This window comes from Rhinoraja longicauda, chromosome 6, assembly GCF_053455715.1.
Source record: "Rhinoraja longicauda isolate Sanriku21f chromosome 6, sRhiLon1.1, whole genome shotgun sequence".
NCBI classification, from domain to species: Eukaryota; Metazoa; Chordata; class Chondrichthyes; order Rajiformes; family Arhynchobatidae; genus Rhinoraja; species Rhinoraja longicauda.
Genome location: NC_135958.1, coordinates 40,669,228 through 40,693,148, shown reverse-complemented (window position 1 = coordinate 40,693,148; position 23,921 = coordinate 40,669,228). Strand labels below are relative to the sequence as shown.

At 45.4% G+C, this 23,921-nt stretch overlaps 1 protein-coding gene across 1 annotated transcript; it reads right to left on the bottom strand.

Moving 5' to 3' along the window:
• Nucleotides 1-476: 476 nt before the first annotated feature.
• Nucleotides 477-13,846, bottom strand: LOC144594719 (thyrotropin-releasing hormone receptor-like). Its single transcript, XM_078401561.1, has 3 exons — nt 13,754-13,846; nt 10,310-11,014; nt 477-899 (listed from the first exon to the last, which is right to left on the bottom strand). The coding sequence occupies exons 1-3, from the start codon at nt 13,844-13,846 to the stop codon at nt 477-479; spliced, it is 1,221 nt and encodes a 406-aa protein (XP_078257687.1).
• Nucleotides 13,847-23,921: the final 10,075 nt, after the last annotated feature.

Genomic DNA, 23,921 nt, shown 5'->3' with positions numbered 1-23,921 from the left:
ACCCTTTGGCCCACAAATGTTTGTGCCAGACATGATGCCACGTTAAACTGATCTCTTCTGCCTACACATGATCCATACCTCTCTATTCCCTGCACCTCCATGTGCCTATCAAAAGCCTCTCACACTCCACTAATATATATGCCTCCACCACCACCTCTGGCAGCTCGTTCCAAGTCCCCACCACTCTCTGTGCAAAACGTCCGGCCCCACACATCCCCAGTAAACCTCCCCCCTCTCACTCTAAAGTGTTAAGGTTTCAGTGATGAATTCTAGGCCTCAAGCGGAACTAAAATTGTGTCAGGTGAGATGGAATAGTGGGAAGCATTCCTACTGGCATTGTATGTGAAAGGCTATAAAACGCACTAACTACAATGTATGGGTGTTCTGTATTTGTGTTGTGATGCCAATGTAAAGTCCCCCTCATTTACTCCACACTGTTAAACGTGATTCACGTTATTTTAAATGCAGGTCTCATTTTAAACAGCACTAGAGTACTGCTGGTCCGTTGCTGCAAGTGTTGCAGCTTCCATTTTGATGTTGTTGGCTTCCTCCTGATCGTTCTTCTGTTCACTGTGCTGCTTGCCATTAACTTCAGGGTTCCCTTTGACGCCATCTTTCACTGAACTGTAATTAAGAGGGGTCGTGTACAGCAGTCGGAGCTGAGTGTTATCTTGACTGCAGTTGCACAACTTTTTGAAAGCAGATCTGAATTTCTGAGACATTAGATTATAGATGATGGGATTGGTAGCGCTGTTGGCATAGATGCAGACTCTGCAGAATAAAAGGAACCAAATATTCTCATATTGCTTGTCCATGAAGGAATTGACCACGACTATTGTTCGGTACGGCATCCAGAGTAAACCAAATAGAACAACAATCACAGCAAGCATCTTAGTGATCTGTAAGAAAGCAAAATCCAGAGATTCTATTGAGCCTTTTACAACTATTTTGAACATGTTTTAGTTTAGTTTAGATCAGCAGTAGCAGCAGCAATCAGCAGTAGCAGCAGCAATCAGCAGTAGCAGCAGCAATCAGCAGTAGCAGCAGCAATCAGCAGTAGCAGCAGCAATCAGCAGTAGCAGCAGCAATCAGCAGTAGCAGCAGCAATCAGCAGTAGCAGCAGCAATCAGCAGTAGCAGCAGCAATCAGCAGTAGCAGCAGCAATCAGCAGTAGCAGCAGCAATCAGCAGTAGCAGCAGCAATCAGCAGTAGCAGCAGCAATCAGCAGTAGCAGTAGCAGCAGCAATCAGCAATAGCAGCAATCAGCAGTAGCAGCAAGCAGCAGCAGTAGCACCAAGCTGTGTTGCTTGGGAAGTAGTGTGTGGGGATTGTGTGGGGATTGTGTGGGGATTGTGTGGGGATTGTGTGGGGATTGTGTGGGGATTGTGTGGGGATTGTGTGGGGATTGTGTGGGGATTGTGTGGGGATTGTGTGGGGATTGTGTGGGGATTGTGTGGGGATTGTGTGGGGATTGTGTGGGGATTGTGTGGGGATTGTGTGGGGATTGTGTGGGGATTGTGTGGGGATTGTGTGGGGATTGTGTGGGGATTGTGTGGGGATTGTGTGGGGATTGTGTGGGGATTGTGTGGGGATTGTGTGGGGATTGTGTGGGGATTGTGTGGGGATTGTGTGGGGATTGTGTGGGGATTGTGTGGGGATTGTGTGGGGATTGTGTGGGGATTGTGTGGGGATTGTGTGGGGATTGTGTGGGGATTGTGTGGGGATTGTGTGGGGATTGTGTGGGGATTGTGTGGGGATTGTGTGGGGATTGTAAGGAGTAAGACCTGTGTGATCTCCCGGACTAGTTTCGATCGCCTAGCTTGGGGTCGGAGAGGAATTTCCCGGATTTTTTCCCAAATTGGCCTGGGTTTTTTATCCGGTTTTTCGCCTCTCCCAGGAGATCACTCAGTTCTTTTGGGTGGGCTGTTGGAGCGGTTGGAGTAGCGGCCGGGCGGTAGGTTTAGTAACTGAGCGCGGGGCTTTGTTTCGAGAGTATGACTGCCAGGGCAGTTTTTTGTTCTGGGTGTCAGATGTGGGGAATCTGGGAGTCTGATAGTCTTCCAGACATCCACATCTGCGCCAGGTGTGACGAGATGGGGCTCCTAAGGGACCGTATTAGGAACCTGGAGCGGCAGATTGATGACCTCCGTCTGATCAGGGAGAGTGAGGAGGTTATAGATAGGAGTTACAGGGAGGTGGTCACTCCTAGACCACGGGAGGTAGACAAGTGGGTCACTGTTAGGGGGGGCAAGGAACAGAGGCAGGGACTAGGGAGTACCCCGGTGGCTGTACCCCTTGGAAATAAGTACTCCTGTTTAAGTACTGTTGGGGGGGACAGCCTACCTGGGGGCAGCGACGGTGCCCGGGCCTCTGGCAAGGAGTCTGGCCCTGTTGCTCAGAAGGGTAGGGAAAGGAAGAGGAGAGCAGTAGTAATAGGGGACTCTATAGTGAGGGGGTCAGATAGGCGTTTCTGTGGACGCAGTCGGGAGACCCGGATGGTGGTTTGCCTCCCGGGATGTGTCTGAGCGTGTCCAGGATATCCTGAAAGGGGAGGGAGGGGAGCCAGAGGTCGTGGTACATATAGGTACCAACAATATAGGTAGGATAAGGGTAGAGGTCCTGAAAGGAGAATTCAGGGGGCTAGGAAGAGAGTTAAAAAAAAGGACTTCCAAAGTAATAATCTCAGGCTTACTGCCTGTGCCACGCGATAGTGAGAATAGGAATGGAGTGGGGTGGAGGATAAATACGTGGCTGAGGAACTGGTGCAGGGAGCAGGGTTTCAAGTTTCTGGATCATTGGGACCTCTTCTGGGGGAAGTATGACCTGTACAAAAAGGACGGGTTGCATCTGAACCCGAGGGGAACCAATATCCTGGCGGGGAGATTTGCTAACTGCGGAGACTTTAAACTAGTACGGTTGGGGGGAGGGACTCAAACACAGATAGCTAATAGGCAGTGTGTGAGGCAGGAGGCAGAAAAGGGATACACTCAGACCCAATATGTAGGAGAGAAAGAAGGGAAAAGAAATAAACTGAGAATAAGAAATGATGGGTCCCTTAAATGTGTATATTTTAATGCTAGGAGCATTGTAAGAAAGGTGGATGAGCTTAGAGCCTGGATTGACATCTGGAAGTATGATGTTGTGGCGATCAGTGAAACATGGTTGCAGGAGGGTTGCGATTGGCAATTAAATATTCCAGGATTTCATTGTTTCAGATGTGATAGAATCGGAGGGGCAAGAGGTGGGGGTGTTGCATTGCTTGTCAGGGAGGATATCACAGCAGTGCTTTGGCAGGACAGACTAGAAGGCTCGATTAAGGAGGCTGTTTGGGTGGAACTCAGAAATGAGAAAGGTTTAGCAACACTTATAGGGGTGTATTATAGACCGCCAAATAGGGAACGAGAATTGGAAGAGCAAATATGTAAGGAGATAGCAGATATTAGTAGTAAGCACAGAGTGATGATTGTGGGTGATTTCAATTTTCCGTATATAGACTGGGAATCACATTCTGTTAAAGGGCTGGATGGTTTGGAGTTTGTAAAATGTGTGCAGGATCGTTTTTTGCAGCAATACGTAGAGGTGCCTACCTGAGAAGGGGCAGTGTTGGACCTCCTGTTAGGAAATGAGATGGGTCAGGTGACGGAGGTATGTGTTGAGGAGCACTTTGGGTCTAGTGATCATAATGCCATTAGTTTCAATATCATTATGGAGAAGGTCAAATCTGGACCAAGGGTTGAGATTTTGGATTGGAGAAAGGCTAATTTTGAGGAGATGAGAAAGGATTTAAAAGGAGTGAAATGGAAATTGTTGTTTTATGAAAAGGATATAATAGAGAAATGGAGGATATTTAAAGGTGAAATTTTGAGAGTACAGAGTCTTTATGTCCCTGTTCAGTGGAAAGGAAAGAATAATAATTTGAAAGAGCCGTGGTTTTCCAGGGAAATTGGACACTTGGTTCGGAAAAAAAGGGAGATATACAATAAATATAAGCGGCAGGGAGTAAATGAGGTTTTTGAGGAATATAAAGAATGTAAAAGGAATCTTAAAAAGGAAATTAGAAAAGCGAAAAAAAGATATGAGGCTGCTTTGGCAAGTAATGTAACAAGTAGAGTAGTGATGGAAATTAGGAGAATTAAAGAAGAGGAGGTACGGACACTTTTGAAGAATATAAAAGTGGATAAGTCTCCAGGTCCTGATAGGATATTCCCTAGGACATTGAGGGAAGTTAGTGCAGAAATAGCAGGGGCTATGACGGAAATATTTCAAACGTCATTAGAAACAGGGATGGTGCCGGAAGATTGGCGCATTGCGCATGTTGTGCCTTTGTTTAAAAAAGGTTCTAAAAGTAAACCTAGCAATTATAGACCTATTAGTTTGACGTCTGTGGTGGGAAAATTAATGGAAAAGATACTTAGGGACAATATATATAATTATTTGGATAATCAAGGCCTGATTAGAAACAGTCAACATGGATTTGTGCCTGGAAGGTCATGTTTGACTAATCTTCTTGAATTTTTTGAAGAGGTTACCAGGGAAATTGATAAAGGCAAGGCTGTGGATGTTGTCTATATGGACTTCAGTAAGGCATTTGACAAGGTTCCACATGGAAGGTTGATTAAGAAGGTTAAATCGTTGGGTATTAATAGTGAGGTTGCAAGATGGATTCAACAATGGCTGAATGGGAGATACCAGAGGGTAATGGTTGACAATTGTATGTCAGGTTGGAGGCCAGTGTCTAGTGGAGTGCCCCAAGGATCTGTGTTGGGTCCACTGTTGTTTGTCATTTACATTAATGATCTGGATGATGGTGTGGCAAATTGGATTAGTAAATATGCAGATGATACTAAGATAGGTGGAGTAGTTGATAGTGAGGTAGATTTTCAAAGTCTACAGAGAGACTTGGGCCTTTTGGAAGGGTGGGCTGAAAGATGGCAGATGGAGTTTAATGCTGATAAGTGTGAGGTGCTGCATTTTGGTAGGACAAATCAAAATAGGACGTACAGGGTAAATGGTAGGGAATTGAGGAATGCAGTGGAACAGAGGGATCTGGGAATAACTGTGCATTGTTCCCTGAAGGTGGAATCTCATGTGGATAGGGTGGTGAAGAAGGCGTTTGGTATGCTTGCCTTTATAAATCAGAGCATCGAGTATAGAAGTTGGGATGTAATGTTGAAATTGTACAGGACATTGGTGAGGCCGAATCTGGAGTATGGTGTGCAGTTCTGGTCGCCAAATTATAGGAAGGATGTCGACAAAATGGAGAGGGTACAGAGGAGATTTACTAGAATGTTGCCTGGGTTTCAGCACTTAGGCTACAGAGAGAGGTTGAATAGGTTGGGTCTTTATTCTTTGGAGCGTAGAAGGTTGAGGGGGGACTTGATAGAGGTTTTTAAAATTTTGAGAGGGACGGACAGAGTTGACGTGGGTAGGCTTTTCCCTTTGAGAGTGGGGAAGATTCCAACAAGGGGACATAGCTTCAGAATTGAGGGACAAAGGTTTAGGGGTAACATGAGGGGGGACTTCTTTACTCAGAGGGTTGTGGCTGTATGGAATGGGCTTCCGGTGGAAGTGGTGGAGGCTGGCTCGATTTTATTATTTAAGAGTAAATTGGATAGGTATATGGATAGGAGGGGATTGGAGGGTTATGGTCTGAGTGCAGGTAGATGAGACTAGGTCAGGGAGAATGGTCGGCGTGGACTGGTAGGGCCGGACAGGCCTGTTTCCATGCTGTAGTTGTTATATGTTGTTATATGTTATAGATATACAGCGCGGATTCAATCCCTTCGGCCCACTGAGTCCGCGCCGACCAGCGATCCCCACACATTAGCACTATCCAACACACACTGGGGCCAATCTCACATTTACACCAAGCAAATTAACCTACAAACCTGTACGTCTTTGGAGTGTGGGAGGAAACCGAAGATCTCAGAGAAAATCCACGCAGGTCACGGGAAGAACGTACAGACAGCACCCGTAGTCGGGATCGAACCTGGGTCTCTGGCGCTGTAATTGCTGTAAGGCAGCAATACTACCGCTGCGCCACCGTGCCACCCTATCTTCATCCTTTCAGAGTGATCATTCTATTCTTCCTTCAATTGAGTATCATCAATCTCATTCTATTATAAACCTCTTAAAGCAGTATTTAATTGAAATAAAATTCATTGTAATCATTGAAAATTATTTTGTTAAAATTGCAGTTGCAACATTAATTAGTTTGCTTTCTTTCGCTTTATGTCCCCAATCCCGAACATCATCATGGATTTTTTATACCCTTCACTATCTTAAACCACTCTAAGAGGATGGGCAAGTGACTCAAAGGCTCTCACCCGTGGAACTTTCTGTGTCTCCTGGCAAGGCCATTGGTGCAGGAGGAGGCCATTGGGCCCTTCGAGCCAGCACCGCCATTCATTGTGATCGTGGCTGATCATCCACAATCAGTAACCCGTGCCTGCCTTCTCCCCATACCCCTTGATTCCGCTAGCCCCTAGAGCTCTATCTAACTCTCTTTTAAATTTGTCCAGTGAATTGGCCTCCACTGCCCTCTGTGGCAGAGAATTCCACAAATTCACAACTCTCTGGGTGAAAACGTTTTTTCTCACCTCAGTTTTAAATGGCTTTCCCTTTATTCTTAGGCTGTGGCCCCTGGTTCTGGACTCCTCCAACATTGGGAACATTTTTCCTGCACCTAGCTTGTCCAATCCTTTTATAATTTTATACGTTTCTATAAGATCCTCTCTCATCCATCAGTACAAAAAGTACTGATATATTCTTCTGATATATAGCCAGACTATTCTGAGTTCTTTTTCTAAGGGACGTATTAGAGCATATGGTGTTATGGATAGAGAACTGGTTGACAGACAGGAAGCAAAGAGTAGGGATTAACGGGTCCTTTTCAGAATGGCAGGCAGTGTCTAGTGGGGTGCCGCAAGGCTCGGTGCTGGGACCCCTGTTATTTACAATATATATTAACGATTTAGACGAGGGAATTAAATATGATATCTCCAAGTTTGCGGATGACACAAAGCTGGGTGGCAGTGTGAACTGCGATGAGGATGCTATGAGACTGCAGGGAGACTTGGATAGGTTGGGTGAGTGGGCAGATGCATGGCAGATGCAGTATAATGTGAATAAATGTGAGGATATCCACTTTGGTGGCAAGAACAGGAAGGCAGATTATTACCTGAATGGTGTCAGATTAGGAAAAGGGGAGGTGCAATGAGACCTGGGTGTGCTTGTACATCAGTCACTACAAGTAAGCATGCAGGTACAGCAGGCAGTGAAAAAAGCCAATGGCATGTTGGCCTTCATTGCGAGAGGATTTGAGTTTAGGAGCAAAGAGGTCCTATTGCAGTTGTACAGGGCCCTGGTGAGACCACATCTGGAGTATTGTATGCAGTTTTGGTCTCCAAATATGAGGAAAGACATTATTGCTATTGAGGGAGTGCAGCGTAGGTTCACCAGGTTAATTCCCAGGATGGCGGGACTGACATATGATGAAAGAATGGGTCGACTGGGCTTGTATTCTCTGGAATTTAGAAGGATGAGAGGGAATCTTATAGAAACATATAAAATTCTTAAAGGATTGGGCAGGCTAGATGCAGGAAAAATGTTCCTGACGTCCAGAATCAGCAGTCACAGTTTAAGAATAAGGGCAAGGCCATTTAGGGTTGAGATGAGGAAACTTTTTTTTCACCCAGAGAATTGTGAATCTGTGGAATTCTCTGCCACAGAAGGCAGTGGAGGCAAATTCACTGGATGTTCCCAAGAGAGAGTTAGATTAAACCCTTCGGGCTAAAGGAATCAAGGGATATGGGGATAAAGCAGGAATGGGGTACTGAATTTAGATGATCAGCCATGATCATATTGAATGGCGGTACTGGCTCGAAGGGCCGAATGGCCTATTACTGCACCTATTTTTCTATGTTTCTATGCTCTCTTATCAACCTCAACATCCTATCAACAGTCTGAAGAAAGGTCTCGACCTGAAACGTCACCTGTTCCTTCTCTCCAGAGATGCTGCCTGTCCCCCTGAGTTACTTCAGCTTTTTGTGTCTCTCTTAATGTGCCTTTGTTGTCACTTCTCTCCAAAGCTACATCTTGACTTTAGAGTCAGTGCAGAAAAAAACACTGACAATCGGGCAGCCAACAAGCAAGGATGGACCAAGGATATGTTTGAGATTCGTAAGGCTGTAAAAAGAACTCTCCTCAAAGAACTCAAAAGTGAGAAGGTGAGAAATGTATCAACTTAGTTGATAGGATAATTGTGCTTATGGAGAATCTGGTGGAGGTGCTTACTCACACAACATTCAGGAAGTATTTGGACAAAGACTTGTATCGCTAAGGTGCAGTAGGCTGTGGACCAAATATTGCTATCATTATTGGTAATGGTTTTGCTATTGTCAGGTATACAAATGATACAGTGGAAAATGGTGTGTTTTGGGTGTTATTTGGCTAAGTCATACCAACATAAGTACATCAGTTAGATAAAGTAAACAGAGTGCAGAATATAGCAGTCGGGCTGTCGAAAACATCTCGATAAAAAAGAAATGCAAGGGTCACTATGAGGTAGATTGGAAGATCTGGGATTTGCTTGGCTGGTCCCAATATATATTATTAATAATATATATATTAATATAACTATATGATTCTAAGATAGACAATAGACAATAGACAATAGGTGCAGGAGTAGGCCATTCGGCCCTTCGAGCCAGCACCACCATTCAATGTGATCATGGCTGATCATTCTCAATCAGTACCCCGTTCCTGCCTTCTCCCCATACCCACTGACTCCGCTATCCTTAGGAGCTCTATCTAGCTCTCTCTTGAATGTATTCAGAGAATTGGCCTCCACTGCCTTCTGAGGCAGAGAATTCCACAGATTTACAACTCTCTGACTGAAAATGTTTTCCCTCATCTCAGTTCTAAATGGCCTACCCCTTATTCTTAAACAGGCCAATATGAATGGCCTATTTCTGTTCTGTTTGTCTCTATGACTTATTGACTGTATTAATATTCTTATTGTCTATTATATGGTTGTTCGATTTGCATCTTGAGTTATTCAACCCCAAAAACACATAATTAAGTTAACAAATTGGTTCTCCCTATATCCTCCAAAATGCAGTGTGATTTCTTTTATGCTGACACTTATTACGTCCTTTGTTTCATCTATATACTAAAACTCGTTTGTTTGTTTGTTTGTTCCTGAACTACAGCCAAAACGGTACACGACAGCGCGACAATTGTAGGCCCACCTTACTCACCGTCGTCCCTTTGGTGCTGATGGAAGAAGTTTCATTAAAATCAGTGTTATATTTTTTAAGTTATTCACATTTTAAAGTTTAAATCTATCTCCTAGGGAGGGAGGGAGGAGGGAGGGAGGGAGGGGGGTGGAGGGAGGGGAGGATAAAGGGGTTAAGGGGGATGGAGGGGGGTAGGGGAAGGGGGGAAGGGGTGGGGGGTTGGAGGGAGGGGGAGGGAAGGGGGAGGGGAGGGGGTGGGGTGGAGGGTGAAGGGGAGGGAGGGAGGGAGGGGGAATGGGGGGAGAGGGGAGCGGGAGAGGCGGGGAGGAGAGGGTGCTGCACAAATGCAGGAGAGGTTTGGGCCCACTTGGTCTAGTTTTTAGATAAAATCTAAAGCAGCATCTTGCTAGCTTTCCTAGGTTTGAACACTGAACACATTAAGAAACAGTTAGACAGGTACATGGATAGGACAGGTTTGGAGGGATATGGGCCAAACGCAGGCAGGTGGGACGAGTGCAGCTGGGACATATTGGCCAGTTTGGGCAAGTTGGGCCGAATGGGCCTGTTTCCACACTGTGTCAATCTCTGACTCTATGACTCTCTGTCTCTCTGACTCTCTGTCTCTCTGTCTCTCTGTCTCTCTGTCTCTCTGACTCTCTGACTCTCTGACTCTATGACTCCCTGACTCCCTGACTCTCTGACTCTATGACTCCCTGACTCTCTGACTCTATGACTCTATGACTCTCTGACTCTCTGACTCCCTGACTCTCTGACTCTCTGACTCTCTGACTCTCTGTCTCTCTGACTCTCTGTCTCTCTGTCTCTCTGTCTCTCTGTCTCTCTGACTCTCTGACTCTCTGACTCTCTGACTCTCTGACTCTCTGACTCTCTGACTCTCTGACTCTCTGACTCTCTGACTCTCTGACTCTCTGTCTCTCTGTCTCCCTGACTCTCTGTCTCTCTGTCTCTCTGTCTCTCTGTCTCTCTGCCTCTCTGACTCTCTGACTCTCTGTCTCTCTGACTCCCTGACCCTCTGACTCCCTGACTCTCTGACTCTCTGACTGCATTACCTGTTTTCTGCATGAAATGGACCCTTTGCTTGTCCAGCTGGCAGAGTGGGTGCCGATTCTCTCCGGTGCATGGCACTGCTTCCATTGCTCAGGTCCTGCATTAACCTTCTTGGGAAGGGGACTGAGGAAAAGGACTCGTCCGATCAGACCATACAACACCGTGGCCACGATCAGAGGGATCACGTAGAAGATGGCGAAATCAATGAAGTAGATGGGCAGGTAAAGATTCCTGGAGACTTTGTAGCCACACGCAACATTGCGCCTGCTGTCGACGTTGAGATCCACCAAGAAAAACCACAGCGTGCAATAGAAGGAGGTAATGAACCAGAGAAAGGCGATGATTTTCTTGGCCCTGGAGACCGTGCATATGTACTTTGCCTTCATGGGGTGGCAGATGGCGATGTACCTCTCCACAGTGAAGGCCGTGATAGAGCATGATGACGTATTGATGCCCAGGTACTGGAGGTAGGTAATGCCCAGGCAGCCCACATGCCCATAGATCCACTGCTCCACCAAGCTGTCAGAAATATTCGGTAACCCCGCGGCCACCAGGACCATTAGATCGGCCACAGCGAGGCTGAGCAAGTAATAGCTGGTCGGGGTTCTCATGTGTCTGCCAGTCAAGACCACCAGCACCACCATCACATTGCCAACGATTCCAGTGCCACATATTGCCAACACCAGCAGCACCGAGACAGCCTTGTACTCTGTGGATTTGTAAACCAAGTCGGTCGCCACAGGAGCTGGACTTGCCAGGGAGGTGTTGGTGCCTATTAGAAACGCACTCACATTTCTCATTGTGGAAAGCGATCCTCCTTTTCGCAAGGTCGAGAGATTTAGGGTATTAACGTGGAGGATGACACCTCGTTAACAGGACGGAGTATTAATACGCTGAAAAATAAACAGTTTGGATATTTGCACTGACCACTCCATCCAGAGCTCCATTATCACCACCTTACACCATATTCAAACTGGAAGCAGGCGCAGAAGATGCAGACTGATCATTTAAGTCCCAGAAGGAATCAATAGCCTCAGCTTCTCCTTGCAAATTACTAAAGATTTATTTTATTTTAAAAGCACGAGCGAACCGTTAACATTCGGAGCTTTTCAGTTATAGCAATTTTGCCATCAATTTTAATATATGCTCGCAATAATATTTTCTTGAACAAATATCATACATTCATAAAGTGGATAAATTAATAAATATATCTGTGCCAATGCCATGAAAATAGAAAATCTTCAGTCACACCTTACGCTAAGCTTGTCTCTTTACAATGTTAAAATTGATTTTTATGTTTGTATTTTGGTAATATTAATCTATGATTAAAGCTTTCTGTAATAAACAGTCTATGCTCCTTCTATAACAGCCAGCCATCATATCAAACATATCTGTGGTTAGTTATGAATCTAGAATAACAACTTTAGCACCCACATTATGATTAATGGCTAATTTAATCATATTTAAAACAAGACCAAACTAACTCTGTTAACAATTCTCACTATCAATTTCCGTCCACTCTGAGAATAGATCTTAAAACATTTGGAAATGTCAACGATCCCCAATTATCTTCCTAGTTGCTTTGCAAACAAAATGTGACGTTTGAATTGAGCGAGTTATAATGGTAATCAGCAATGTCTAGATATTCAAAATTCTATAGCATAAACTTTAAGCAAGTGAAAGCATGAAGCATTATGGTATTTACCATACGTGATTTACAATGAATTGTTGATTTTCTCTTTTTCATTTTTATCATGGAAACATTCCATTCATCTCTTCCTTTCCAATTGATACTTTCGGTAAATTACTCAATACCTTACCTTAAAACAAGATCCACTGCGCTGTTTGTTAGCACTTGCTTTCTGAGCAGGGGTGGCTGTTTGCCTGTGATTTCAGTACAGGATCTTGCGGAGGAAGACTGCAGAGCCCCCTCTTGAAGACTTCTCGGAATAATATTGTCGGCTATCAGTCCAGAGGTGGGCTGATATAGTCCCCTGCAATCATCCACGGGTCACATGCTATTTTCTTTTTTACCTGAATTTATATTTGTAACCATAGTGACGCTGCTTATTTGCTTCCGAGGTTTTCAGTGCTTATATTCTTGCTGATAATTCTTCAGTCTGGCCATCCAGTTCCCATTGACATCACATCTCACTTCCTTTCGCGCCTGATATCGAGTTATTAAAATCTTTACTCTTTGCGGCTGAAATGTTACTTCTTTAGCCACAAATTATTAGACGTGCACTGAATGGTTGTTTTGCAGAAATCTTTGGAGAAATTTCTTTCAAGAACTAATCCGTTGCATTTGTTAAAACTGCTCCTTTCCTTTTTCGCTCATGTTTGCAAATAAATTCATACCTCTACAGATAACAATTCTTTTTCACTGTTTAACTTTATTGAACATTCTGTCTGCTAGGTTCGTGATTCAAGATTTATTTTTCCAGTCTTTTCGGAGACCATGGAAAAGCCTTAATATGTAGGAAGGAACCACAGATGCTGGTTTACACCACAGATAGACACGAAATGCTGGAGTAACTCAGCGGGACAGGCAGCATCTCTGGAGAGAAGGAATGGGTGACGTTTCGGGCCGAGACCCTTCTTCAGCCTTAATAGTTACATATAGCAATACAGATAGAAGTGGCAAAGAAGGCGTTTGGGATGCCTGCCTTCAACCATCGAGGCATTGAGTATTAATGTCAGTAAGTCATGTTGCAGCTTTATAAAAGTTTGGCTGGGCTGCTTTTGGAGTATTGTTAAAAAAAAAAAGACACAAAGTGCTGGAGTAACTCAGCGGGTCAGGCAGCATCTCTGGAGAACATAGAAAGGTGATGTTTCGGGTTGGTATCGTAGTTCTGGTTCCCTCATTACAGGGAATATGTGGAGGCTTTGGAGAAGGTTTACCTGGAGTCTGCCTGGATTAGGGCACCTTACAGATAAGGTGAGAGTGGACAAACATGGATAATTTTCTCTGGAGCGTTTGAGGTGATGCGATAGAGCAGGATATAGATCAGCTGCAGAAATGGGCAGATAAATGGCAGATGGAGTTTAATCTGAGCAAGTGTGAGGTGTTGTACTCACCTGTACGTCTGTGAGAGGTCGAATGTTGTGAGAGGTTGAATGTAATGGGAAAATATACAATCAATAGCAAGGCTCTGAACTGCATTGATGCACAGCAAGCACCTGGGATCCATCTATAGCTCTCTGAAAGTGGCAAAATAAGTAGATAGAATGGTAAAGAATGCTTGCCTTCATTGGTTGAGGCATCGAGTATAAGAATCAGGACGCCATGATGCAGCTCTACAGGACTTTGGTTCGGCTGCATTTGGAGTACTGCGTGCAGTTCCGGCCGCCCCTTTACAGCAAGGCTGTGGATGCTTTGGAAAGGGCCCAGAGGAGGTTTACCAAAATGATGCCTGGATTAGAAGCAACAGTATTAGCTGACTGACCTGGATTGTGTCCTCTGGAATGCCGGAGATTGAGGGAAGACCTCCAACCTTGGGGCGGCACAGTGGCACAGCGGTAGAGTTGCTGCCCCACATCGCTCACAGCACCAGAGACCCGGGTTCGATCCTGGCTACAGATGCTTGTCTGTACTGAGTTTGTACATTCTCCCCGTGACCACGTGGGTTTTCTCCGAGATTTTCGGTTTCCGCCCACACTCCAAAGATGTACAGGTTTGTAGGATAATTGGTTTGGTATAAATGTACAAAATGGTCCCTAGTGTAGGATAGTGTTTAAGCGTGGGGATTGCTGGTCGGCGCGGACTCGGTGGGCCAAAGGGACTTTTCCGCGCTGTATCTCTAAGCTAAACTAAATAGACAATAGGTGCAGGAGTATAGACAATAGGTGCAGGCCATTTAGCTCTTCGAGCCATTCAATGTGATCATGGCTGATCATTCACAATCAGTACCCCGTTTCTGCCTTCTCCCCATACCCCCTGACTCCGCTATCTTTAAGAGCTCTATCTAGCTCTCTCTTGAAAGCATCCAGAGAATTGGCCTCCACTGCCTTCTGAGCTGAACCTGATGTAAGTATATAAAATTCTGAGAGGCAGAGATAGAGTAGACAGTCAGAAACTTTTTCCCAGGATGGTAATATCAACTAGTGGAGCGCGCAGATTTAAGGTGAGAGGGGAAATGTTTAAACATGTGAGGGACAAGCTAGTTTACACAGAGGGTGGAGGGTGCCTGAAGGGTCTCGACCCGAAACGTCACCCATTCCTTCTCTCCCGAGATGCTGTCTGACCCGCTGAGTTACTCCAACATTTTGTGTCTACCTTTGATGTAAACCAGCATCTGTCGTTCTTTTTCCTACAATCCTTGAATGTTTGATGAGAAAGCTTCCTGTTTTAAATGCACATAAACCTATTGTGGCACAGAGTGGAGTGAGCAATTTGGAGGACATGAAAGACCAATATCCAAGGGCAGGGTGACGATAGCTCTGTCTGCCTCGTGCTCTTGAGCATTGGCTATACTTCGCTTCTGCTGGAAATGCTTATGCTGGGGCCGTGCCAACGCGTGAAACCTTCCACCAACATGGGATAGTCACGGATGTTAATTGCATGATTGACACATACAGAAATATTGATTTGGATAGAACAGAACACGGGAAAGAGAACGTGATCTCCCAGTTGCCAAACACTTTAAACCCCCTCCCATACTGTCAGAGTGAGGCCCAGCGCAAATTGGAGGAACAGCACCTCATATTTCGCTTGGGTAGCTCACACCCCAGCGGTATAAACATTGACTTCTCCAACTTCAAGTAGCCCTTGCTTTCCCTCTCTCTCAGTCCCTCCCCACCCTCATTCTCCTACGTTTCACAGTCCTCCTGATTGATTTTATTGTTTGTATGCCAGATTGTCACTTTCCCCTCTGCCAACATTGAACCGTTCTACATTTCCTTGAGCATTGTCTACTTTGATCTGTTCTTTTCACACCGTACATCTTCTTACTACCCTACCATATCCCGTTTCCCTCTCCTCTGACTCTCAGTCTGAAGAAGGGTCTTGACACAAAACGTCACCCATTCCTTCTCTCCAGAGATGCTGCCTGTCCCACGGAGTTACTCCAGCTTTTTGTGTTTAGTTTAGTTTAGAGATACAGCGTGGAAACAGGCCCTTTCGGCCCACTGGGTCCGCGCCGACCAGCGATCCCCGCACATTAACACCATCCTATACCCACTAGGGACAATTTTTACATTGACCAAGTCAATTAACCTACAAACCTGTACGTCTTTGGAGTGCGGGAGGAAACCGAAGATCTCGGAGAAAACCCACGCAAGTTACTGGGAGAACGTACAAACGCCGTACAGACGGCACCCGTAGTCAGGATCGAACCCGGGTCTCTGGCTCTGCATTCGCTGTAAGGCAGCAACTCTACCGCTGTGCCACCTGTGTCTACAACAGTTGAAACTCAGTGTCTGAGTTTCACAAGGAGGATTTTGTAGAGTTTATCGTCTGCAGATGTTTTTTAGAATGAAAAAAACCCATAAGATTTATCCAAGGTTCAATTTCAGTAATGCTAATCCTGACATGAAATAACCTCAGCTTTAAGTATCTTCTGGTTTGTCACTATAATTTAATGGATTTATTTTGCATTGATCTCTACATTTTTGGAAGTTCCCATTCCGAAACTATATCTTATTCCATTGCCAACCCTCGATAATTATTGTAATTAATTTATACTGTGAAATCCATTGTACAGTCAGAGCGAAGCTGAGAACAGTTCTACTTCCAAAATCAAATCTATTCCTTTGTCGGTAGTAGGTCGTCTATTCTTGACCTTTTGCAGAATAGAACAAGTTCACATGCAAGGATTCCCAGAAGCTTCCATAGTTGAAATAACGGTGACTGATAGATATGAAGCAAAAGCTGGAAAATCATTTAAGATTTAGTGTACTTAGCTTAATCCTGCTGTACTGGAGCCGACCGGTCAGAAGGATAATAACAAATGATCTCCATTCTCACAAGATTTTGGTATGAATTGGAGCTTCCAGAGATGTATAAAATCATGAGAGGGAAATCGAGGACCTGGGGACATAGGTTTAAGGTGAAGAAGAAAAGAATTAATAGGAATCTGAGGGGTAACTTTCTCTCGTGGTGGGTGTATGGAACAAGCTGCCAGATGAGGTCGTTGAAGCAGGAACTATCCCATCGTTTATGAAACTGTTGGACAGGTACACAGATAGGACAGGTTTGGAGGGATAGGGCCAAACGCGGGCAGGTGGGACGAGTGTAGCTGGGACATGTGGGCAAGTTGGGCTGAAGGGCCTGTTTCCACGCTGTATCACTCTATGACTATGAATAAAGGAAATTCTACAGTGACAAAGATTCCAAACCTCTGCCATAACCTCTGTATTTTAAAAAGGATATTCCTTACAGTGTAAGCGCCATAGCAGCTTCCTTCATTCCACTTCACCATACGCTACACAGACTGAACTGCAACCCAGAGCATCACACAACTATCATCACCTGCAGATATCATTATGTGAAGAATCCTTATCGATGATTGTGCTCTAGATTTTACCAGAGAATAAGGGAGATGCTAAATTGTTCAAACAAAACAAAAAAATGCAATTTTCTTAATTTTCTTAGGTGATTTTTCATTAGTATCTTTAATTCAGTTTAACTTACAGCGTGGAAACGGGCTCTTTAGCCCACCGAGTCCGCACCGACCAGCGATCCCCACACATTAACACCATCCTACATACACTAGGGACAATTTACCTACATACCTGCACGTCTTTGGAGTGTGGGAGGAAACCAGAGATCTCGGAGAAAACCCAAGCAGGTCACGGGGAGAACGTACAAACTCCGTACAGACAGCGCCCGTAGTCAGGATTGAACCCGGGTCTCTGGCGCTGTAAGGCAGCAACTCTACCACTGCGCCACCGTGCCACCCTTTCCTTTTTCTTTTTACATTGATGAGTTTGCTGAACCCACACTGCATGTTTAGTTGCATTATACTCATGCGCGGTGTAATCTGTAAAAAAACTGCAGATGCTGGTTTAAATCGAAGATAGACACAAAGTGCTGGAGCAACTCAGCGGGTCAGGCAGCATCTCTGGAGAGAAGGAATGGGTGACGTTTCAGGTCGAGACCCTTTCCACCTCTCACAGGAACCGCTCCCTCCGCAACTCCTTGCTTGGTTCACTCGTCAATTCCCACCCAAACCACCCCCTCCCCGGGTACTTTACCCTGCAACCGCAGGAGATGCAATGGCTGCCCTTATACCTCCTCCCTCAACTCCATCGAGGAACCACGACTGTCCTTCCAGGTAAGACAGAGGTTCACATGTATCTCCTCCAACCTCATCTACTGTATCCAGTGTTCCCGATGTGGGCTCCTGTACATCAGCGAGACCAAATGTGGACTTGGCAACTGTTTTGCTAAACACCTGTGTTTGGTCTGCCAAGGTCTATGGGATCTAATGTGCTGTAGAGATTCAATTCTCATCACTAAAACGTTCTGGGCCCCATGGAGAATTTTTGTTCTTTCTCTGTAACCCTCGTAATGGGACTATCGGTTTATTTTTACACGATGGGCCCATGACCAGTTACTGGCTTCTTTCCTCGACACACTGTCCCTTCGAAGTGAAGGTCCAATGAGATGCCAGACCTGTGAAGTTTATACACTCCAAGTGTATCATTCACTGCGTCAGGAAATCAAAGTTTCACCATTCTAGACTTAATAATTATAGAGATAATCTTATACCATACTTATGAAACATAGGTCATTGTTCCCAACAGAATTCAATAAGGCAGATAATAGCATGATGAAAATGAGCAGTTTATAGTGGACTACATAAATATTACAATTCCAAGTTAATAACAGAAAACAACAACATGCACAAACGGGGTTTATGAAATGAAGTCTGGATTGATGTTTAAATCCCATATTCAAGGATATTCTAATATTTAGAAGCTTGTTAATGTGAACTAAAATATAGCATTTAAAATTCTGTTCAACTTTCATTGATTTTTGCTTTCTGCTTACTTCCAGCAGAAACGATTGTAACTAACAAAAACTAGCAATGTAACTAACTGGTAATGTTCCAGTAACTAACAATGGCCTTGTAATATAAGACATCATCTGTCACATAATTAATTAATAAATTAAATAAATAAAAATTAAATAAATTGATTGATAAATTGATTAACTATGGCTATGAGAATGAGTGGGAAATGTTAATTTCTCCTTATGATTGAGATATCAAATTCACAGCATCAACAGAAGTAGTCCATCCTCTTAAAGTTTTCATATCACAGCGCTGGTAATCATTACTATAAACCACCAGAAAGTCACTCACAATTCACGATTTAATTGTGTAGGAAGGAACTGCAGATGCTGGTTCATACCGAAGATAGACAAAAAATGCTGGAGTAACTCAGCGGGTCAGGCAGCATCTCTGGAGAAAAGGAATAGGTAACGTTTCGGGTCGAGACCCTTTTTCAAACTGAGAGTCGAGGAAAGGAAACGAGAGATATAGACGGAGATGTAGAGAGATATAGAACAAATGAATGAAAGATATGCAAAAAAGTAACGATGATAAAGGAAACAGGCCATTGGTGACAGTGTGCTAGGTGAGAACGAGTTATTATCTTCAAGTAACCCTTGCATCCCCTCTCTCTCCATCCAACCCCCACCCATGTCGCACCAGCTTCGAGGTCGTCTTGTTGAGTCTCGTGGTCTGTAACTTGTTTTCACCTAGCACAGCTAACAATGGCCTGTTTCCTTTACCATTGTTGCTTTTTGCATATTTTTCATTCATTTGTTCTATATCTCTCTACATCACCACCTATGTTTTTTCACATCTCAGTTTGGCCGCGGGACGTTTCAGTGCCCGGTGTGGCTCGGCCGCGGGACTTAGCAGCGGCCGCGGTGCCTTCCATCGCCCGGCCCGGCTCGGCCGCTGGACTTAACATCGCCGGCGCGGCTCAGCCGCGGGACATTTCAGTGCCCGGTGCGGCTCGGCCGCGGGGCCTTCCATCCCCTTGCGGGGGCTGTGCGTGTCGGTTGCCTCGGTAGGGGTCGAGCTGCCTGTCCGTGGGCGCGGGGGGGGAAGAGAGTGGAAGTTTTGTTGCCTTCCATCACAGTGAGGGGGTGTTTGGAGTCACTGTGGTGGATGTTGGTGTTGGGGTCGGGTGTCCTGTGTTCTTTTCTTTTTTGCTGTGTCTTGTGACTGCTGAAATTTCGTTCGGTATTTATACCGAATGACAATAAAGTTCTGTTATGTTATGTTATAAATGGCCTATTCTTTATTCTTAGACTGTGGCCCCTGGTTCTGGACTCCCCCAACATTGGGAGCACTGGCCCGCCGAGTTACGCCAGCTTTCTGTGTCTATCAACGTTTTAATTCCTTGAACAAAACATGAATTATTTCAGTGATGAATGCTGGCCTGTATATTTCTGTTCCACAAATCTCAGTCTGAACGTGACATGCCTGGCCAGCCAGCTAATTTTCTGGATTGTTGTTATCCACTGTAAACATGCTAACATAATGTCTATAGGTGTTGACATGCCATCATACAGAAGCTGCAATAGGCTACATGGAACTCTGAACTTCAGTACTGAAGGGGGACTGCTGATGGCTGGAATAAAAATCAACACATTGGCTATGGTTCTGATGCATGGGATGCAAACAGGTTTTCAGCACATTGTTGTGATATTGCTGGGACTACTTTGTGTATCCAAGAACTACTTTGTATGCCTGTGTATATAATTGATTGGTGTGATTAGGCGGTCACTCTGGATCCAGGCGGCCTTGGAAGAAACAGCCTGGAGTACAAGCTGCACCATGATAACATCTTAAACATGTGCACTCGTGGTCCGTCCAGAGTCACAAGAAAGGTACAACAGGTACCGGACCACGAAGAACAACATGGTGGCAGCGGTTTGGGTGTTTAGCCTAGAAAAGGAAAACAACAAAAACCCCAAGAAAAAAAGTTAACGAGTGCGTAAGAAAGAAAAAAAAAAAGGTTAACAGAAAGGAACCCAGCAAAAAGGTTAACAGGAAGATAGGATAGAGCCCTGAAGAACGAAAAACATTTTCCGCTCGGTAAGGGGCCAATATATGTAGGTATACTTACCTGCTCAGTAATCAGCGGCGAGCTGCCGACGTGACGCTGCAAGCTGCAAAGGGCGGTATGTGAAGGCCCACATCACGCCCCAGCACCTGTGCAGGCCCGAGATTAGGAGCCTGCGACTGCTTCGCGGGGGAGAGACCGTAGGCGACCGGGAGACCCGACACCCACGGAGGTGTGTGGTGACCAGGGAAGACCGACACCCACGGAGGTGTGCGGCGACCGGGAGAGGCCGACACCCACGGAGGTGTGCGGCGACCGGGAGAGCCCCGGAGGAGACCGACACCCACGGAGGTGTGCGGCGACCGGGGGAGGCCGACACCCATGGAGGTGTGCGGCGACCGGGAGAGCCCTGGAGGAGACCCGACACCCACGGAGGTGTGCGGCGACCGGGAGAGCCCCGGGGGAGGCCGGCACCCACGGAGGTGTGCGGCGACCGGAGGGACCGACCACCCGCGGAGGTGCGGCGGCCGGTAAAGGCCGAGGCACTACATACTTACCCAGGCGCGTCGACCGTAGAGTCGGGACGGCCCTGGGCCCGAGGCAGCGGCAGCGCGTTCGAATTACACGGCAGCTGTCGGGAGCACCTGTGGGTGGGGCCGGGAGCACCTGTGGGTGGGGCCGGGAGCATCTGTGGGCGGGGCCGGGGAGCACCTATGGGCGGGGCCAGCGCGAAGCGGCAGCGCGTTCGAAAAGTTGAGCGGCAGCTGCCGTGGAGCACCTGTGGGCGGGGCCAGCGCACCGCGATTACAGCAGTGGGAGCCCAGAAATGCCAACCCAACAGTGGGAGCCCAGCAGTGCCAGCCCAGCAGTGGGAGCCCAGCAGTGGGAGCCCAGCAGTGGGAGCCAAGTCATGGTGGTGGAGCATCTAGAGCCTACACTACGTTTGATCTACACAGCACGTCTTCTTGAGGGGAAGATATGGAACAAAATGAATATTTTGTGTTTAATGACCTGTGTAGTGATCTGTGTACTGAAAGCTTAATGTATTATATTTGATGCTTTTGTATATATGTATATATCTGTGGAGTGACCACCCGGAGATGAGTGACCACCCGGCGATGTGTGAAATTCCGCAGAGGAGTGACCACCATGATGGCGAAAAAAAGCAATTGTGTTTAATTGTGTTTTAGTTGTGTTATTGGTTTTGTTTGCAAGAAGCAATGGTGTTTTGGTGTTGTTTGTTAAATATATTTTAGCCCTCGAATGGTAAAGAAAACAATTTTATATAAGACAAGGGGGATGTTGTAATATATAAGACAAGGGGGATGTTGTGATATTGCTGGGACTACTTTGTGTATCCAAGAACTACTTTGTATGCTTGTGTATATAGGTGATTGGTGTGATTAGGTGGTCACTCTGGATCCAGGCGGCCTTGGAATGAACAGCCTGGAGTACAAGCTGCACCATGATAACATCATAAACATGTGCACTCGTGGTCCGTCCAGAGTCACAACAAAGGTACAACAGGTACCGGACCACGAAGAACAACACACATCAACCTCTGCCCTTATGGAATTTTAATTTATTTTACTGAATGATATACGAAAGAATGCTTCAATTGAAAACCTAAACATACTTGGAAACTGTATTTCAACAGTGCCATCTTCTGTTGGGAACTGTGTAAGTCAGATTTTCTTTTAATGGGATATATATTCTTTGAATAAAATAGATCTCACCTCCTTCCTTCTGTGATTATATTGACCTGACCAAAATGTGATACCAAGAAAATGCTTTTAATGGCGCTGGTGAATAAAGAACACAGCCCAGGAGAATAACTTGTCCTTAAAATGGTGGGTTGGGCTTCTATTTTCACTTGGGATTTGGTTTAATAACTTATTTAAAAGGCGGATTTCTGACAATGGAGGATTTTCCCAGAAGCTCATTCAAGGTGAATCAGGATAGTATGAATCCATAATCTTGTTACTTCTGTGAGTACATTTAACTAAGCCCAACTGATCCTCATTGACAAGTCGCTAATAGATTTTCACAAGGTCACTGGATACTTACAGATGAGGAAATCCAATCAGCCCATTCTAAGACATCCAGGGTGACCATTCACTAATGTCTTGTTGAAAATGACCAATAACAGCTGTGATTCAGTTATCTTTGCTTCTCAATGATCATAGCTGAACACAACACTCAATGTGTAGGAAGGAACTACAGATGCTGGTTTACACTGAAGATGCTTCTTCAGACTGGCAGACCATGCAATCTGAAGAAAGGTCTCGACCCAAAACGTCACCTATTCCTTCTATCCAGAGATGCTGCCTGTCCCGCTGAGTTACTCTAGCATTTTGTGTCCACAACATTCAATGTGCTGTAGAGCACATAACATTCAATGTAGAGCACATACCATTCAATGTAGTGCGGCACGGTGGCGCAGCGGTAGAATTGCTGCCTTACAGCGAAAGCAGCGCCGGAGACTCAGGTTCGATCCTGACTACGGGCGCCGTCTGTACGGAGTTTGTACGTTCTCCCCGTGACCTGTGTGGGTTTTCTCCGAGATCTTCGGTTTCCTCCCACACTCCAAAGACGTACAGGTATGTAGGTTAATTGACTGGATAAAATGTAAAAATTGTCCCTAGTGTGTGTAGGATAGTGTTAATGTGCGGGGATCGCTGGGCGGCGCGGACTCGGTGGGCCAAAGGGCCTGTTTCCGCGCTGTTTCTCTAAATCTAAAAATCTAAATCTAGAGCACATACCATTCAATGTAGAGCACATACCATTCAATGTAGAGCACATATCATTCAATGCAGAGCACATACCATTCAATGTAGAGCACTCCTCAGCTTGATTTCAACTTTGCCATGATTCCTAGCTATGGCTATGTAGTCAGCATTCAGTTAACATGTACAACAAATGCAAAGCAGCAATTAATATATTGGGCAGTCTATCAAGAAACCAATGTAGAAATTGGAATGCACAAGTTACCAAGCTCACGGAACTGGGTCTCTGCACATCCCTCTGCAATTGAATCCTCGACTTCCTCATCCACAAACCAGACTGTTCGAATTGGCAGAAACCATTCTTCCTCATTAACAATCAGATGTGTGCTCATCCCCCTGCTCTACTCACTCTATACTCATGACTGTAGCCGGACAGTGCCAACTCCATCTTCAAGTTTGCAGATGACGTCACTTTTGTTGGACGAATTACAGGTGGTGATGAGTCAGAGTATAGAAGTGAGATTGAACGTTTGACCAAATGGGGCCAGCACAACAACCTGGCTCTCAATATCAGTAAAACCAATGAACTGATTGTGGACTTTACAAGAGGAAGGATGAGGACCCACAATCCTGTTTGTATCGATGGTGGAGAGTCAGAAACTTCAGATTCCTGGGCGTGCATATTTCCGAAGATCGTTCCTGGACCCAGCACACTGATGCAATTATAAAGAAAGCACATCAACACCTCTACTTCCTGAGAAGATTACGGAGATTCGGTTTGTCAGTTAAGATTCTCCTGAACTTCTACAGGTGTACAGTAGAGAGCACATTGACTGGTTGCATCACCGCCTGGATCGGCAACTTG